Source organism: Orycteropus afer, unplaced genomic scaffold, assembly GCF_000298275.1.
Source record: "Orycteropus afer afer isolate SDZICR_OR568_19922 unplaced genomic scaffold, OryAfe1.0 scaffold00010, whole genome shotgun sequence".
In the NCBI taxonomy this organism is placed as follows: Eukaryota; Metazoa; Chordata; class Mammalia; order Tubulidentata; family Orycteropodidae; genus Orycteropus; species Orycteropus afer.
In genome coordinates this window covers 10,090,244-10,110,384 of record NW_006921597.1, presented here as the reverse complement: position 1 = coordinate 10,110,384, position 20,141 = coordinate 10,090,244, and the positions used below count along the sequence as shown (strand labels likewise).

The following is a 20,141-nucleotide window of genomic DNA, read 5'->3' as shown; positions in this document are numbered from 1 at the left end:
TATCAAAAGGTCCACATAGGTGAGAAACCATTTTAGTATGGGGATTGTGGTAAGTACTTCAATCACACCTCAAGTAGTTAACATCATGAATGTGTCCATACTGGAGAGAAACCATACAAATGTGATGTATGTAGTAAAGTCTTCATTCAATCTTCATAACTACAACCCCAACAGAGAATTCACACTAGGGAGAAACGGTAGTATGAGATTTGTAATAAGAACTTCAGTTGGACATATAATCTTACAAATTACAAAATCCAAGCTGGTGATAAATTTTCTGAAAGTGATAATAGTGGTAAGAACATCAGAGAATCCTTGCAAGAACGAATTCTACATAATGAAGGCTTTTAAAAATTCATATCCAACCTAAATTTTTGTAATCATCTGGTCTCATAGAAGAGAAAAAAATTAGTTTTATTAAAGTTGACTTTCAGTAAAACACGTCAGAGAACTTTTATAAGTTGTACAGTAGTGGCTTCAGTCAGAAATTTGGAATTTATGAGATATCACTCAAGAGCTAGCCTTTGGGAAGAATAATTTGATCTGGTTATTAATAAAAGTATAATAATAGGCATACCAAAACTGATATTGACTAGAATGTAAGCTCCACGAGGGCAGGAACATTGCTGCTGGGTCTTTAAGTATGCTCAAGGCTTATCTGTTAATTTAACAAATTGAATCAAAAAGAGACAATATACAATATTTGAAAATTTTATTCAGAAAAGATACCAGTTGTGGTAGTTATATTTGTGTGTCAACTTGGCTGGGCCTGGTTGAGTGGCTGGGCAGCTGGTGGTAGTTATTCCCCATGATGAGATTGGCAATCAACTCCATGTGGGATCTACCACAAGCATCTGAGTAGCTGCCTTAGGGATGTGGTCTGCTTCCTGTATATCAGGAGAAGCTTTGAGAATGGTCTCTAGCCTATGGCACGCTTGGACCCTGCATGTAGCTATGTTGTTGCTCAGCATCCTATTATGCTCTGCCAGCCTTGGGATTTACAATGGACTTAAGTTAATGGCCTGCCGTGTGGTTTGGTAATATCAGGACTGTCCCTTTTTACTTGTCAACCTTGGGGCTTCTCAGCCTCAGCTGCTGTCTGAGTGAAGAAATATCCCTAGCTCCAGTGGGGCCGGAGCAGGAGGCGGAGCTGGACCCCAAGGTTGAGGGGCTGTCACCCAGCCCCTAGAGCCTGGCACTTTGGACTTGGACTTAAAGCCTCCAAATTGTAAGAATAAACTCCTGTTTGTTATGGCCATTCCATTTGTGGCGTATTCTTGTCAGAGGGCACTAGGGAACCAGATCACCAGTTGTTTGGTTCTCTAGTGCTGCTATAACAGACATACCACAAATTTACGGCTTTAACAAATGGGGGTTTATTTTCTTAAATTTTAGGAGGCTAGAAGTCCAAGTTCAAAGTACAACCTTGGGCTTCAGCTCTGCCTCTTGCTCCTGGCCCACTGAAGCTGGTGGTTTCTCTTAATCAGACAGATACTGGCTGCTGAGGCTGACAAACCCATAGTCAACAAGTAAAATGATACAGTCCCAGAATTATCAAGCAACAAGGCAGGCCACTGATTCAAGTCCATTAACAGTCCCAAGATCATCAGACAACATAACAGGCCATTGAGATGAAGACTCAGCCAAATGCAGGATGCAGATGTACCAAAAAGCTAGAGACCTTTCCCAAAGCTGCTTCTTACATACTGGAAGCAGACCACATTCCTAAGGCAGCTACTCAACTGCTCACAGGAGATTCCACCATGGGGTTGATTACCAGTATCTTCATGGGGAATAACTATATCCAGCTGCCCAGCCACTGAAAACCAGGCCAAGCCAAGTTGACACACAACCTTTACTAGCATACCAGTAAAACTGAATATTCAAGGAAACAAGCATTAGTTTAAAAGTAGAAAACCACTCAATACTGCAATCTGCAGTATGAATAGGGTAGTAACTATTGCAAGGAAGGCCTGGTGGCATAATAGTTAAACACTTGACTACTAAACAAAAGGTTATAGTTCAAATCCACCAGTGACTCTGCGGAGAAAAGCCCTGGCAATCTACTCCTGTAAATACTACAGCCTAGGAAACCCTTTGAGGCAGTTCTGCTCTGTCCTATAGGGTTGCTATGAGTTGGAATCAACTCAATAGCACATAACAACACATACCATACATTTTCTGTTCTCCATCAAGGAGCAGATTCAGAGATTGAAAAAAATATATATATTGAAGAAATAAAAGTTGGGTTCTGCAAGGAAAGAAAGGAGCCCCTCGGTGGTGCGAACAGTTAAGCACTTGACTACTTACTGAATGGTTGAAAGTTGGAATCCACCCAGAGTTACCTTGGGGTGGGGAAGGGCTTTTGAGAAGCACAGTTCTACTGTGCACACACAGGATCGCCAAGAGTCAGCATGGACTCAGTGGCAACTGGTTGGTGGCGTTTTTTCTTTTTCTTGCAAGTAAAATGGAATGGATTGGAGTTTTTAGGAAAATAAAAGAAGTCAAAAGTGGAGCTTAATGCCTAACTTTAAGAATAAGGAAAGTTTTTGTGAAGAGAATATTCTTTGTGTCTAATGAGTACCATGGAAAGCTCAAAAAACATTCATAGGATAAATTAATACATGAAATTTACATTAAGCTGGAGAATTTCATCTAGATCCCAGGGAAGATTTTGACTTCTTCTTTTGGTTAGGTGCCGTCAAGTCATTTCCAACTCATGGTGTCCCCATGTACAACAGAATGGAACACTGCCCAGTCCTGTGCCATCCTTACAATCATTACTATGTTTGAGCCTATTATTGCAGCCACTGTGTCGATCCATTTTGTTAAGTTCTTCCTTTTTTTTACTGACCCTCTACTTTACCAAACATGATGTCCTTCTCCAGGGACTGGTCTCTCCTTAGGGACTCTTATGGTGATCAATTTTGTAATAGACAACCTTCTGCCTCCCTGAATAGTTTCAAGAACAGAACAGACCCCCATTCTTCAGAGAGACAGCAGAGCATGAGCATTCAACTCATGGACTCTGGGGCCACATGACCTTGGTCCAAATCCTAATTCTGCCCCTCACAGTGGGCCTTAGAGCAAGTTGTTTAGCATCTTGTTTCCTAGTCTGTAAAATGGTGATGATGCTAATAATGGTACCTATCTCATTGAGTTGTCATGAGTATTAAATTATTTGATATCTTTAAAGCACCTAACACTGCCTGGCATGTAATAAGTGCACATAGTAAGGGTTAGACATTACTCTTTCTAAATGATCTGACATTCTCATGCATGAATGCAAAGAGCTGCATGAAAATCCTAAAACTGGCCATTTACCCATTCATTCATCTTGTATGAATTAAATACAAATCTCAGCACAATGGTTGCATTACATACAGTAGTCCTAGACCCATGTGATAGAGAAGTTATATAAAGAAACCAAACTCACTACTATTGAGTCATTTCCAACTCATAGAAACCCCCACTGGGTATCCGAGGCTGTAAATCTTTATGGAACTAGACTGCTCCATCTTCCTTCTGTGGAGTGGCTGGTGGGTTTGAATTGCTGACCTGCAGGTTAGCAGCCAAATGCCTTATCCACTACACTGCCAGAGCTCCTTAGAGAAAATATAGTTACAGAAAATCACAAGCTAGTCTGTCATTTGGTAGTTCCTACTGGTTCCTGTTCCTGATTCATGGCTGAAGACTTTAGGGATGGTGTGCCAGTTGCTTTGAGTATGAGAACCTTGTTTCAATATATGGGTTAGACCAAGGTTTAGTTCCTTTGTTTTTAAGTTATTAGGTTGACTTGGATATTCTTGATTCAAGCCTCATAGGTTCTCCCCTCTCCAGTCCCCAGTCTTGAATGTAGACCTGTTTGAATGGAATCTCATTCACCTGGAAAAGCTGAGTGAAGGCAGCTAAACTGGTCTCACATGTATTCAGTTGGAAAAATGGAAAGTTAGGAGTTCATTTCTTCCTAGAGAAAGCTTCTGTTCCTTTTTTAAAATAGGCAGCTGTGTTTGAAAAAGGAAACATTTAAAAGCCTCTCTTTTTGAGGAGGAAGGAAATGTGTAGGAAACTTATTTCACTCTGGTAATTCAATGCTAAATAAGGATAAGTCCACAGTTGGAATTACATGAATGAATAAATGAACCCATTTGAAATTAATAAATGTTTTCTTTATCTGTGATATACTAAGCTTACCAAGTCAACCCACTACCATCAAGCCGATTCTGACATTCTGACTCATGGTGACCCTATTGGACAGAGGAGAACTGCCCCATAGGGTTTCCAATGTTGTAAATCTTTATGGAAGCAGACTGCCTCATCTTTCTCCCACAGAGTGGCTAGTGGATTTGAACCAATGACCTTTTGATTAGCAGCTGAATGCCTTAGCCACTGTACCACCAGATCTCCTAGTACTGAAACTTAGAGATCTTTTAAGATTGTGGCCAAGTGTCTTTCAGAAGGAATACCACATAATTCAAAAAAGTAGCAGAAAGAAAGGGGGCATGTTATTTAGACATTTGTAGGCTAGAAGTTATTTAGTCAGAGCAACTAGTGGACTATTCCCTGTGGTTACTAGTCAGAGAAGCATCAGTTCCCAAAGCCAAAAGGAACTTCCAACCATCCCAAATAACGAAGCAGATGAATAGCTTCCCAGGACCCTTGCCTACCTTTGCTCTTGAACATTTCCAGCTCTGAGACCCTTTGAGCTCCTTAAAGGCCCATTGCTGTTGTTCTTGTTAGTCGTTGTTGAGTCAGCTCTGACTCATGGTGACCCCACGTACAACAGAAGGAAACGTTGCCTTGTCCTGTGCCCTTTTCACAATGATTGGTATACTCTAGTCCATTGTTGAGGCTGCTGTATATATTGAGTGCCTTCCAAGCTAGATGTTTCATTTTCCAGTAATATATAGGACAATGTTCTGTTGAGATCCATTGGGATTTCATTGGAAGTAGATCACTAGGCCTTTATTCCTAGTCTGTCAATATGGAAGCTCTGCTGAAACCTGTCTACCATGGGTCACCTTGCTGGTATTTTAACTACCAGTGGCATATGTTCCAGCATTATAGCAACATGCAAGTCAGCACAGTATGACAAACTTACAAATGGGTGGTGGAAAGACCCATAAAAGAGTTAATAAATAATTATTTCAGTCAAGAATCTTTTCCTTGCATTCAATTGATTGTTCTTTTTCACAAGAAGTTCCTTTTCCAAATTAATTCCTTTATAGACACAGGACATTGTCTTTTATGTGCAACCTGCAATCATGACCCCCAAACCTTTGTTTTATGAGTATTTATTGAGCACTGACTGGATGCAAAGTACTACTTGTGCTTTTAATCTTCACATCTAGTGTAGATGGAGGTAAGAAAGATTTCATTATCTCCATTTTAAAGGGGATGGAATTGAGACCCAGAGAGAGTAAGCGGTTTGCCCACCATCATGTGGTAGGAAATGGTAGAACCAGGATGACAACTCAGGTATTCTGTCTGCACATCTAGAGTCCTTTCTACTACCCATCCTTCCTGTGAGGTCTCCCCATTCCTACTAATGTAGCTGCCATCTTCCTTCTTCAAATTTGTGTCTGAGCAACCACAAATATTCAGCAAATACTAAAACAACAGCAACAAAGGAAATGATAACATGATTCATAAACATAATGAGCTCAGCACAGAAAATAATATGGAACAAAGAAACCAGGGATACCATGAAAAAACACATAACACAATGATAGCAACCAGTTCATACTTGTCAATAATTACACTAAATGTTAATGGATTAAATGCATCACTCAAGAGATGGAGAGTTGCAGATTGGATAAGAAAACAAAACCCATCAATGTGCTGTCTACAAGAGACACAACTTAGAGACAAAGACAAAAACAGACTAAAAATCAAAGGTTGGAAAAAGATATATCAAGCATATGGCAACCATAAAGGAGCAGGAGGGGCAATATTAATTTCTGATCAAACTAACTTTAAGACAAAAACCACCATATGAGATAAAGAAGGACATTATATAATGATTAAAGGATCAATTAAACATGAAGATATAACCATAATAAATACCTGTGGACCCAATGCAAGAGCCCAGAATTACATAAATCAGACTTTAAAAGAGTTGAAAAGTCAAATGATGACTCCACAGTCATAGTGGGACTTTTATACACCACTTTCAATGAAAGATAGAACAACTGGAAAGAAACTCAACAAAGATGCAGAAGAGCTAAACAATACAATCCACCAACATGACTTATAGACATCTACAGAGCACTTCACCTAAATACAGCACAATATACATTCTTTTCCAGTGTACATGGAACATTTTGCATGATAGACCATATGTTAGGCCATAAAGGAAGCCTTAATAAATTTAAAAAGATTGAAATACAGCAAAGCATCTTCTCAAATCATAATGCTATCAAATTAGAAATCAACAATAGGAAGATCAATGGGAAAAGGGTAAACACATGGAAACTGAACAACACCCTCCTTAAGAAAGACCGGATAAGAGAAGATATAAAGAGTGAAATTGAAAAATTCCTTGAATCAAATGACAATGAAAATACAACATACCAAAATCTTCGAGACACAGCAAAAGCAGTGATCAGAGGCCAATTTATAGCAATATGTGCACACATCAAAACAGAAGAAAGAGCCAAAATCAACACTTTAAACCAACATCTCCAACAATTAGAAAAAGTACAGCAAGAAAAGCCGACAGTCACCAGAAGAAAGGAAATAATCAAGATTCTAGCAGAAATCAATGAAACAGAAAATAGAAGGGCAATAGAAAAAATCAACAAGACTAGAAGTTGGTTTTTTGAAAAGATCAATAAAATTGACAAACCACTGACAAATTTAACAAAGGAAAAGAGGGAGAGAATACAAATAACATGAATAAGAAACAAAATGGGTGACATTACAACAGAATCAACTGAAATAAAAAGGGATAATATCAGGATATTATGAAGAACTGTACTCCAACAAATTTGAAAATCTGGAAGAAATGGACAGATTTCTAGAAACACACCACTTACCTAAACTAACACAGACTGATGTGAAAAAGTTGAACAGATCCGTAACAAAAGAAGAAACTGAACAGGTCATCAAAAAATTACCAACAAAAAAGAGTCCTGGCCCAGACGGTTTCACCACAGAATTCTACAAAACATTCAGAGAAGAATTGACACTATTCCTGCTCAAACTATTCCAAAACATAGAAAAGGATGGAATCCTTCCTAACTCATTTTATGAAGCAAGCATAACCTTGATACCAAAACCAGGCAAAGACATCACTCAAAAGGAAAACTACAGACCAATATCCCCCTTGAATATAGATGCAAAAATCTTCAACAAAATTCTAGCCAATAGACTCCAACAACATATCAAGAAAATAATTCATTATGACCAAGTGGGGTCATATCAGGTATGCAAGAATGGTTCAACATTAGGAAAACAATCAATGTCATCCACCACATAAATAAAACAAACGAGAATAATCACATGATCATATCAATTGATGCAGAAAAGTCATTTGATAAAATCCAACATCAAAACTCTCAGCAAAATAGGAATAGAAAGGACATTCCTCAACATAATAGAAGACATCTGGAGCTTTGGTAGCATAGTGTCTAAAGCACTTGACTGCTGACCAGAAGGCTGGCGGTTCAAACCCACCAGCCAGTCCTCGGAAGGAAGATGAGGCAATCTACTTCCATAGTGATACTGCCTCAGAAACCCAAGGATGGGTTGCTATGAGTCAGGTCTGACTTGACGGCACATAACAACAACAACCGCAATGCAAAACCAACAGCCAACATTATTCTTAATGGAGAGAGACTGAAACCATTCCTCTTGCAAACACAAACCAGAAAATGATGCCTGCTATCACCACTTCTACTCAACATTGTACTGCAAGTCCTAGCCAGGTCCATAAGGCAAGAAAGGGAAATCAAAGGCATCCAAATTGGTAAGGAAGAAGTCAAACTATCCCTATTTGTTGATGATATGATCTTACACCTAGAAAACCCAAGAGACTCAGTCAAAAGTCTACTGGAACTAATTGAGAGATTTAGCATCATGGCAGGATACAAGATCAACATCCAAAAATCAGTTGGATTCCTCTACACCAGCAAAGAGATTGCTGAAAAAGACATAAGGAAATCAATACTATTTACTATAGGTGCCAAAAAAATAAAATCCTTGGGAATAAATCTTACCAGAGATACAAAAGACCTGTACAAAGAAAACTATGAAAGACTACTTCACGAAACCATAAGAGAGCTACATAAATGTAAGAACATACCATGCTCATGGATAGGAAGATTGAACATTGTGAAAATGTCAATTCTACCCAAAGCAATCTGTACATTTAATGCAATCCCAATTCAGATCCCATCAACATTTTTTAAGGATATGGAAAAAACAATCACTAACTTCATATGGAAAGGAAAGAGACCTCAGATAAGCAAAGGACTATTGAAGAAGAAGAACAAAGTAGGAGGTCTCACACTACCAGGTCTCAACCTACAGTACAGCCACAGTAGTCAAAACTGCCTGGTATTGGTACAATGTCAAACACAGAGACCAATGGAACAGAATTGAGAACCCACAAATAGATCCATCAACCTATGGTCAGCTGATCTTTGACACAGAACCAAAATCCATTAAATGGGGAAGAGAATGTTTGTTTAATAAATGATGCTGGCAAAACGGAGATACATTTGCAGAAAAATGAAACAAGGTCTGTACCTCACACCATACACAAAAACTAACTCCAGATGGATCAAAGACTTAAATGTGAAACCTAAAACTATACCGTTCCTCAAGGAAAAACTAGGGGCAAATTTAAGGGTCCTATTATGTGGCATAAATAGACTAGCAAGCATAACCCAAAATGCACAAACAGCAGAAGAGAAATTAGATGAATGAGACCTTCTAAAAATTAAATTTTTATGTGCTTCCAAAGACTTCTCCAAAATAGTCAAAAGAGAACCTACAGATTGGGAAAATAAATATTGGACAATGACATATCTGACAAGGGACTTATCTCTAGAATTTATAGAAAACTCCAACACCTCAATAACAAAAAGACAAATAATCCAATTAAAAAATGAGCAGCAGACATGAATAGACACTTCACCAAGGAGGATATTAAGATGGCCAACAAATATATGAAGAAATGCTCACAATCATTAACCATTGTTGTTGTTGTTGTTATGTGCCGTTGAGTTGGACCAGACTCATAGGCACCCCTCCTTGGGTTTCCGAGGCAGTATCACTACAGAAGTAGATTGCCCCATCTTCTGTCTGAGGAGTGGCTGGTGGGTTTGAACCACCAGCCTTCTGGTTAGCAGTCAAGTGCCTTAGTCACTCTGCCACCAGAGCTCCCCCTAGAGAGATGCAAATCAAAACAACAATGAGATACCATCTTTCTCCAGCACAAGTAGTAAAGTTCAACAGGACAGAAAATAACAAATGCTAGCAATATGTGTAGAGATTGGAACTCTCATACACTGCTGGTGGGACTGTAAAATGGTACAGCCACTGTGGAAAGCAGTATGGCAGTTCCTGAAAGAGTTGGAATTAGAAATACCATTTGATCCAGCCATTCCATTACTAGGTTTATATCCTAAAGAAGTGAGAGTCATGACAAAAACAGACATACGTACACCCATGTTCATCACAGCACTATTTACAATAGCAAAAGATGGAATCAACCTAGGTGTCCATCAACTGAGGAATGGATAACCAAACTATGGTACATAAACACAATGGAATACCTAGAATAACCTAGAATCTGCAAAACACTGTATAACGTGGATGAACTTGGAGGACATTATGCTGAGTGAAGTAAGTCAACCACAGAAGGACAAATATTGTTTTAGTCTGTTATTGTAAAAGTCAAGGAAAGGTTTAGATATGGAAGGAAATTTTCTTTGTTGGTTACCAGGGTTTGGAGGGAGGATAGGGAACACTGTTAGATAGGTAGAGATAAGTATTAATTTGGATGAAGAGAAGAGAAATGTGCCAAATGTGAGTGATCACCATGGGGGCATTGAGGAAGAGAAAGACATAGAGAGGTACATGGGAGGTACAGACAACACAGATGAACACTTTTGCACATACAGTAGTACCACATTGTCAGTGAAAGCAAACATGGTTATACAAGTGGATAGATGGGTTGACAGGCTGAACTATTAGGTATGTCTATGAAGTAGGGAGTGTACCCAAGACCATGTATAGGGTTGGCAGACAGTGGTCCTATAAGTGTATTTGTATGATCTGAATTCCCAGATGTATAATAGAGCTGACAAGGGACAAGGTTGTAGTCATTTCTTGGTCAGAGCCAGCTACCCAGAGGGACTGAGTACTTGAACCTGTGGGCTCGGAACCATAGTCACAGGGGCCATCAAGTTCAATTGGCATAGCATACTGCAGAAAACGTTGTTCTACCTCCTACTTTGGTGAGTAGCAACTGTGATCTTAAAAGCTTGCAAGCAGCCATCTAGATGCAACAATGGATCTCTCCTCGTCCACAGCAAAGAAGAACAAAGAAAACCAAAGATTCATGGAAAAATTAGTCCTAGCGACTGGTACATCATGCGATCCATAACCTATAAGACTATGAGACCAGAAGAACTAGATGGTGTCTGGCAATTACTGTCAGCCACTCAGAGGGGCATCCATGTAGGAGATCCTGGACAGAGAGGCAGAATAATGTGGAACAAAACTCAAAATCATTTGGAAAAAAAAATTGGATCAGGCTTGCTTGTCTGATAGACCTGGTGGAACCACTGAGACTACGGTCCCTAGCTGCCTTTCAGGTCTGGAATTGAACCTGCAACTGTGGCTTCCAGCCAAACAGAAGACAGGCATAGGAGTTGAACATTTACCTGAGGTAGATAACACTCCTTGGAGATAACAATCATGGGAAAAAGAAGGGCTGTTTATGCATAGGGAGACAGCTCAGGGGGCAGAAGTGCATGGAGGGATGGACACAGGGAAGAGATAACTATCGGGAGGAAGTGGGAGGGGAGCTGTTGCATTGTGGTAAACTGTAATCAATGTCGTGAGACAAAGTATATGTGAGCTGCTGTATGGAAAGTGAATTTGCTCTGTAAATTTTCACCCAAATCACAATTAAAAAAAAAAAAAAATTGTGTTTGAGATCTCTAAGCCGAATGTGAAACCTTCACCATCAGGGAAGCTGGGGTTGAGGCACCAAGGAGCAGTCTGTGGGTGCAGCCTGGTGATGGGTAGTCTAGGCTGCTGCCTTTCCATGGAGCAATTGTGATGGGACCCCTTCCCTTGACTCCATGCTGCTGGACCCTCTCCTCTCCATAGCCACAATGTGATGGATTGGTTAATGTGGTGGTCTGAGTGGAATCTCAGAGACTCAAAGACCAACCTAAATAAAGAAGAGCGACACAGAGCTGTGAGAACTGAGATTCCTTTCCTGCCCACAGGCTTTGAATCCTGAGACTCCATTACCAGGGCTGGGCATGCATATTTCCCACAGCAAGAGAGAGGCCTCTGGGAATCACATGTTTGTGGGAGGGCAAACCGGTGATTATGCTGTCCCCATTCCCACCAGCTCCTGCCTGGGAACAAGACTGCACCAAGCCCTAGGGGACCAGTTCCAGGTCAGTCACAGCCATTCCAGGAGCCAAAGGCTTGCTTGATAGAAGCCTGCATGTCTCAGACCAAGCAGTGGCCCAAGAGCAAGCAGGTCCACAGAGCTCTGCTCACCCTCCCCTTACTTCATTTCCTTGTGACCCAATCCTGGGCTACCTGGGTGTGCTTATCCTATAAAGGCATGGGAAGGAGCTGTCCCTGACTGCAGCCCACATGGTGTTAAGAGACTCAGTGTGTCTCACTCTGGGAAGAGAGGCCTGGGTTGGGAGAACCAAACTCTTAGAATGTGGTCCTGATGTTGCTTGTGTGTTTAGTCTGGGCAGTGGCGGCACCATTCAGTTTGAGGGTTTTGTCTGGAGAGAGCACCAGGTGTGGAGTTTGAATACCTTGCACAGGCCACTTAACTTCTCTAGTACTTCCTTTTCCTCATCTGTGAATGGAGAGAACTCTGCTTTGTTTACTTCTGAAACTTACTGACAATAATGAAACACTATCAAATGCCCTAGACATTTCGCCACCAGAGCTCCTTATTATTATTATTCTTATAAGAAGCCCTGGTAGCAGTGTGGTTAAAGCATGGGGCTAGTAACTAAAAAGTCAGTGGTTCAAAGCCACTAGCTGCTCTGTGTGAGAAAGATGAGGCAGTCTGCTTTCATGAAGATTTACAGCCTTGGAAACCCAATGGGGGTCATTATAAGTCAGAATTGACTCGAAGACAGTGAGTTTTGTTTTGTTCTTTTTTCCCTTAGTCACAGTCTTTGAGACTCCCACACAATGATTGTGTGGGACTATGCAAATAAGGTGCTTGTGACCCACCAGGGAGATTGGACAGCTTGCTACTAATGCAAATAAGGTATATGGAACCTATGATGGTTAAGGTTATGTGTCAACCTGGCTAGGCCACGATTTTCAGTGTTTGGTCAACTATGTAATGATGTACTTTGGCAGTTATATAATGATATAGTCACCCTCCGTTTTGTGATCTGATGTAATTATCCTCCATTTTGTGATGTGTTATAAATCCTAGGCTCTATGCCTTTGGTTATGGACTCATTTGGGAGTGAGTTGTCCATTATGTTAATGAGGCAGGATTAAGATGGTGTGTATCTTGAGTCACCACCTTACTAGAGGGCTTGACTCAAATCACCACCCTTAGCCCAATCACCACCTTTTTCACCCTTATTCAAGTCACACCCTTGCATAGGTGTGTGCCTTGCTCAAGTAAAAGGAGTTTCCTTAAGGGTATGGTCTGTATCCAGTATATATATATGAATGTTCCAGCAAAGTTTTCTCTCTTGCTCTGAGTCTTACATCTAGATTGTCATCATCTGGCCTCTAGTTCTTGAAACATCAGCTTGTTGTCTGACTTGCTGATTTCACTTTGTCAGCCCCGGCAAATTTGTGAGTCAGGAGAAACTTTCAGCTAGACTCCTGATGCCTGACAGTTGACGCCTGACATCTGATGACCCATGGATTTGGGACTTGCCAGCCTCCCCAAGCATATGGGCCATTTCCTTGACAGTTCATGGTTCTGTGAAACATTGCAGTGAATTAAGGAACTCAAAGGTAGGAGGTAGAGTACTGAGTGGAAGAGTAGTAGTTGATGTTAGAAATGATGGAATAGTGTAGCAATTTGGAAAAGTTGGACAGTTGGGACATTTATAACCTCCTCCTCGTAGGAACCAGCTTTGTGCTGATCCTTATAAATTATTCATTCAATCCTTACCAACCTTTTATTCATTTTAAATGTTTTTTGTGGCTAACATTGTTCATTGATGAGAATGATTGATTTTTCCATCAGGTAAGTATATTTTGAGTGCTCACAATTTATCAGCCAACTGCCAGGTCCTGGGACACAAGGGTGTGTAGGGCAGGTGACTGCCCTCAGGTCCCCTCTCAGAAAGGCTTGTTTGGTTCTGAGTCAGAGTCTACCCAGTAAATGTAGAAGTCTCACAAAGCATCATCATAACATCTAATCTGGGCACTTAGGGGAGCCTCAGGGAAGACAAGGTGGAAGCTCTCCCTGACACAGTAGAACATCCCAGAAGCCATCTGTAAGAGTGAGACAACCATGTAAAGTGAGAAGACATGTGGGCTCTGTGCTCCTGTGATGACACTTGAGACAAGTGAACACTCTACAACTCCTTACCACAATCCTCTTTCTCTGCTCTGTCTCCTTATAGTCCTAGGATCCCACGATTGGTGAAAGGCAAATTATATCTTGTGAGGGAGAAGAACATAAGGTAGAGAGCCCTGGCTTGGAGCTGGACTGCTAGTTCTACCACTTACTACCCATGAGACCTTGGGAAATTATTTAACTTCTCTCTGCCTTTGTTTCCTCAGCTGTACACTGGAGATGATGATAAAAGCAATACTTACTGCACAGAACTGTTGTAAAGATTAAATGCATTGATATTTGTTAAGTGTTTGGAACAGCATTTAGCACTTAGTACCAAGTGTTAAATTGTATAAATCAAATTTAAATTTGAAAGCTCAGATAAGCTTCTATAACACCTATTTGAGAATTGGTCTCTAAAATATTTACAAAAATCTGGGGCAGCTGACGCTGGGGCAGAACAGGGCTTGGAGCCGTTCATCCCAGGGTCCGTCACTAATTCTGTTCCATATGCACAGACAGCAGCCCAGCCTTGCATTTCCAGCTTGTTAGCGCTAATATTCCCAGTGCCCTTGGAGGATAGTCATCCGGTGCTCATTCATGTAGAAACACCATTTTGCAAACCTTTCATCAAGCCTTATAAAGAAGATGTCAGCCTGATGCAGGCACATCTGGGGGCAGCAGAGAAGAGAGTCATCCTTTTTCAAACCTGTCACCCAAGCAGTTCTTGTAGCTGACATCCTGGGAGCAGAAGCAGAGAGCATGAGGCAGCACCACCAGGCAGCAGCAGGAGTAGAGAGAGGGGAGGGGACATGGCCTTTCCAGCCAGGCCTACTTGACAGGCAGCTGGGATGAGTACTCACAGCAGAAGAGACCAAGGAGTACGGATCTGAGACATGACCCCCTCCTAGCTTTCTGCAGTTGGTGATGACAAGCTCTTGGTTGTGAATATCAGAATTGCTAATGAAAAAAAGAGACTTTGGAGACCCAGTGCACTAAGATAAACTTTTGTCGTTCTCTATTCTTAGATTCCAAATCTGAGAACATCAGTGGACTGTGGGGAGGAAGTTTGAGTTTTCTCTACTAATTGTGCTTGAAAGCTTCCAGGTGGCCCTGCCCTGCTTTCACTTTTTTCTTCTCTCCTGCCTTCCCTGCTCCTCCCTGCCCTTCATTGTGGCAGCACTGCACATGCTCAGAGCCTGCAGCTGGCAGGGCTATCTGAGAGATGCTGTGATAGCATGGATGGTGCCCAGAATGAGCAGCCAGGAAATCTAAGCTCTTATTTCTGCTGTGATTTTAACCAACTAATTAATCGCAACTGTACTGCTGAACTTCTTTAGGCCTTTGTTTTCTGGTCTTGTTGAAGGTGGAGGGGTTGTGAAGGACAGCAGAGAGGAAGGAGAGCAGACTGAATGAATCACTGAGATGTAGTTAGGGGTAGTGACTTTGAACGGTGAAGGGCCTTGCAGGTAAGGGCCTGGGCTGGGAAGCTGGACAGCAGTCAACTTAATTCCAAGCAAGGTAACTTCTCCAAGTCTCAGCTTCCTCGGTTGTAAAATGGGAATAAAAACAGGAACTCCCTCATGAGGTTGTTATGTCACCTAAGCATACAATAAGTGATCACCATCATCTTCTTCATCTTAGTCATGATGAATTTAGAGGTTAAGAGAGCCTGCTTGAATTTGAGTCTTGGTTGAGATATAGTGAGTAATTCAGGTAACTTATTTACCTTCTAAGACTCATTTTTCTTATCTGACATTGGAATAATAATGCTGTTAGCTATTGTGTAGTCAATTCCTCAAAAAGAAAAAAACAAACTCACTGCCATCGAGTTGATTCCAACTCATAGCAACCCCTTTTGGGTTTCCGAGGTGGTTAATCTTTACAGAAGCAGATTGCCCAGTCTTCCTTCCGCAGAGCTGCTGGTGGGTTTGCACCACCAAGCTTGTGGTTAGCAGTCAAATGCCTTAGGCACTACACCACCAGATGTCATGCACAACACAATGGAACACTGCCTAGTCCTGCACTATGCCCAATGATTGGTTGTGGATCAGACCATTGTGACCCAAAGGGTTTTCACTGGATGATTTTTGGAAGTAGATAGCCAGGGCTTTCTTTCTAGTCTATCTTAGTCTTAGCAGCTCCACTGAAACCTGTTCAGCATCACAGGAACACACAAGTCTCCACTGACAGACAGGTGCTGGCCGTGCATGTGGTATACTGGTTGAGAATGGAATCAGGTCTCCTACATGGAAGGTGAGGATTCTGCCACTGAATCACCAGTGCCCCATGGGATAATAATAACCATGCATATATTATTATAATAAATCTTAATAAAGCCATTAGAGTGGCTTTAGAGGAAAAATGAGGTAATCTACATAAAGCTACACAAAGTACAGTGGCCCAGTAACTGTTCTCTCTCTAAGGAGAGCTGTATTATTTTCCTGGATATAGTAGGATCTTCTTGCTTTGGTAGCTGGGTAGAATTTGGGGCAATAGGCAGCATATAATGAGGAGTTAGTAGGAAAAGCAAAGGTATAGGAGGAAGTGTTGTCTGCACAGGAATGCAATTCCTCCTCCCTCAGGCAGCCGGCAGCCCCTCCACCCCAAGTTACCCACTAGGGACTCTCTAGTAAATGACTGACTAACCACAGAGTCAGAGACTTGCACCGAAAGGCCTTTCCCTTTGCCTTTCCCTTTTCCTGGTTCTGCGCTGGCAAAGCCTTCCCTCACTGAAAAAAAAAAGAGGCTTCAAGCTCCTATCTCTTCCCACCCCCATCTCAAAGCCTTTGCTACAGTTTCCCTGTAACAAGGCCTAGCTTGGGCTCCTGGGAAAAGGCAGAGCTTTGGGCCCAGGGATATTTGTGCAGGGAGGAGGTGGAAGCAGTTTCAGGGGCTCAATTCATTACAGCAGCAATCTCTGTCAAACAGGTTCCTGCAACTTCAGGGAAGACTTCTTTGTTCTATTGTTCCGGAAGGCCAGACAGGCCTCCCCACAATCCTTGAATGGGGCAGGAGGGGTGGGGAGGAAGTCCCCTGGAGTCCCGCCAGCAGGCTGCTGTGATGACAATTTCATCTCTGTTCACACAACACTTGGGGGCGATTCTGTTTGATTATCGCTTGTAAACCTTAGGCAACCGGCTTCCTTTGGTATTTCTCTACTAATCTAGGGCAAACGGGTGGCTAGAGTTTGTGGGAAAAAGTTGGAATTGCACTAGCATTTTTTTGACAAAGTGTTAAAGGCTTTCTCCAACTTTGTCTAAGTCTATTATGAAGAAGCTGGAATATCCATGGATATTTGAAAAAGTGGATAAAAAACAGGAAGAAGGAAAAAAAAAAAAAAAACACCCCAGATAATTTGGAGCTTACATAAAAAGCTCCTAGATAGTTTGGGTTTGAAACAATGAAATACTACTCAACCATTAAAAGGATTGAAGTACTGACATATGCTACAACTTGGATGAACCTTGAAAATATGCTAAGGGAAGGAAGCCAGACACAAAAGGGCACACATTGTATGTTTCATTTGTATGAAATGTCCAGAATGTGGATGAATTGTTGTCAGGGACATTGGGAAAAGGGTGTGACTGCTAATGGTGTGAGGTTTCATTTTGGGGTGATAAAAATGGTCTGGAATTAGTGGGTATGGCCGTACTACTTTACGAATATACAAAAACCCACTAAATTGTACATTTTAAAGAGGTGACTTTTATGGTAGCAAAGAATAACTTAATAAAAAACATGAGAAAAAAATTGGGGTTTGACTCTGTGAGAAAATATGGAGGATGCATAATAAAATTACTAAAAATTAAAAAGCTGGTCTGCTAATGAGGAGTTTGGCTCAGTCCCAAGCCCATCAATCATCCAACATCTAACAATCTGGCCATCTAATCATCCAACAAATACTCGTTGAGTATGTCCTGGGTGTTAAAGCACGTGAGAACCAGGTACATAATGATGAACAAGACAACCTGTCCCTCCTTTATGGTCTTCCACTAACTAACTATGCCTCCTCGGGCAGTTTGTTTTAACTCCTCAGAGCCTCGGTTTCCACACCTTACAGTGGAGATCATGTCTAGGTTCCTCCCTTCTAGGTGGAACACACCAGAGGATGAGATCCTAGAAGAATATTCTATGGTTCTGCAGTATTTGGAGCAGTAGTTCCCAAACCTGATGATGAGTCAGAACTTGCCTCAGACCTCCTGAAGGTTCTGACTTAGGCCGCCTCAGTGGCTTGGCACTTGCAGTTCTGCCCACCATCAGGTTTTGGAACCAATGACCCAGGCACCTCATGGCCAAAACCTGGTGGCTAACCCATTCTAAATTAAATACGGTGCCTTCTCTCGTTGTATTCTGGATAGCTAACCCCTCTCCTAGCCACTGCCGTGGAGTTGATTCCAATTCCTAGTTGAACTGCCCCATAGGATTTCCAAGGCTGTAAATCTTTACAGAAACAGGCTGCCAAATATATATATTCCGCAGAGAGGCTGGTGAGTTCAAATCACCAGCGACCTCTTGGTTCGCAGCTGAGTGCTTTAACCACTGCAACACCAAAGCTCCTTCTGGATTGCCCCAGACCCAAACACACTTGAGCATTTCTGCTTATACTTTCCTCAAGGGAACCACATGCATTTTCAACCTACAAAATTAAATTTTCTTGTGTTTCACTCCCCACTGGTGTTCAAAGAGAGTGACAGAGAAAAACCTGTCCAACTTCCAAAAATAAAACAAAGTTACTCATCCGTTTATAGACTCAGCTTGCAATTTAGAAAGAAGTTACTTTTTTACCCCTCATTATTTTGAGAGACATTTTCTATTCTGCTTCCTAAATACTGACCGTATTTTACAGATTAAAGGCTCCTCGTTGTTAGCCTCTTGCAGAGTTGGACTCAACTCATGGTGACCCCATGTGTGTCAGAGGAGAACTGTGCTCCATGGATTTTCAATGGCTCAGTTTTTGGAAGTAGGTTGCCAAGACTTTCTTTTGTGACGCCTTTAGGTGGACTTGAACCATCAACCTCTAGTTAGTAGCCTCTTGCTCAACTATTTGTGCTACTCAGGTGCTCCAGATCGAAGGGTAGGCTTGTTATTTTAAGATAAGGACTGTGGTTTATTTAGCAAGATCATAAAATTGACAAGTAAACTTTTAATGTGAAAAGAAGTTCATAAACACACACACCCCTACGTTCTCTAAAGTTAGGATATTTTAATACTCTCCCCAATGCTCAGTGCTTCTTCCTTGTTTGGGAAGCTGAGCAAAGTATTTTGAAGTTCTGATACTTCCACTCCTCCTGTTCCCTCAGGGATCATGCACAATTGAAAGAGGATGAGATACCTAACAGGTGACCACTAGGGGGTGTCCAATATCTTGCGTTTGCTTTGTGAATGGGCAGTGAGGGATGACAAAGGTGAGAAGTCAGTTCTCGCTTAAGGTATGAAAGAGCAGATGGGGATTTCCTACCTGGATCACTCTTCTCTGCAAAGGCCACAATGTGAATCCCTTTCATATCATCTTCCTGTGGAAGAAATGAATCAAAGGTTACACTCCCAGGTGGAGAACTTCAGAAGAACATGGACTGAGAGGGTGGAACACAAATAGAGGAGTGGGGAGGCATGGAAGGGCCAGTAAACACAGAGGCACAGAGAAACAGCTGATGTGGGCACAGACTTAGGAGGGGAATGCTGAGGATTGTAACTGGAGGTGGGCGGATGGAAGGGGCAGAGGGATGTGTGGCTCTTCGATAAGGGATTTGGATAAACGAGTTTGCAAGACAGAAACAACTACACACAAGACATTAGTAGTACTAAGTGGATCTCACTCCCATGGTCTGGAGGGTCCAGGAAAGCAGCAATAAAAGGCAAAATGAGGAAGAATGTTGAGTCTGGCTTCTCAGGGGGCTCCTAAGGACAAAAAGTACTCTGAGCAGAGCTCAGTGATTGCAGCTGTCCGTTTGTTTGAAGAATTCATCACCAGAAAATATAATCAGGGATGTGTCAGATCATGGAAACTTCTGAATGCTGCTGGTTCATCCTGAAACCATACTCATATAAGTAGCAGACAGGAATCTTTGAGGTAAGTCCAGGTGTGGAGCCTGTTTTGTTCAAAGTAGAATCATATACAAGTGTAGTGCTACTTTGCTAAGACTCCAGCAGTACCTTTTATTGAATGAACAGATAGCATGTTGGTGTAGTGCCTAAGGCATTTGGTTGCTAACCAGAAGGCTGGCGGTTCAAACCCACCACTCCTCAGAAGGAAGACTGGGCAATCTACTTCCATAGAGATATGGCCTTAGAAACCCAAAGAGGGGTTGGTATGAGCTGGATTTGACTCGACAGCAATGAGTTTGTTTGTTTGTTTGTTTTTTTTTTTTGAGTTTATGGGGACATT

General features: G+C 41.6%; 1 protein-coding gene across 1 annotated transcript in view; it reads right to left on the bottom strand.

The window, feature by feature from the left end:
- CASQ2 (calsequestrin 2) overlaps window positions 1–20,141 on the bottom strand; it is a 112,335-nt gene that overhangs the window by 11,937 nt on the left and 80,257 nt on the right. The window contains exon 8 of the mRNA XM_007948733.2: window positions 19,215–19,269. Coding sequence (XP_007946924.1) covers window positions 19,215–19,269 — 55 coding nt within the window. The remainder of the gene's footprint in view (window positions 1–19,214; window positions 19,270–20,141) is intronic.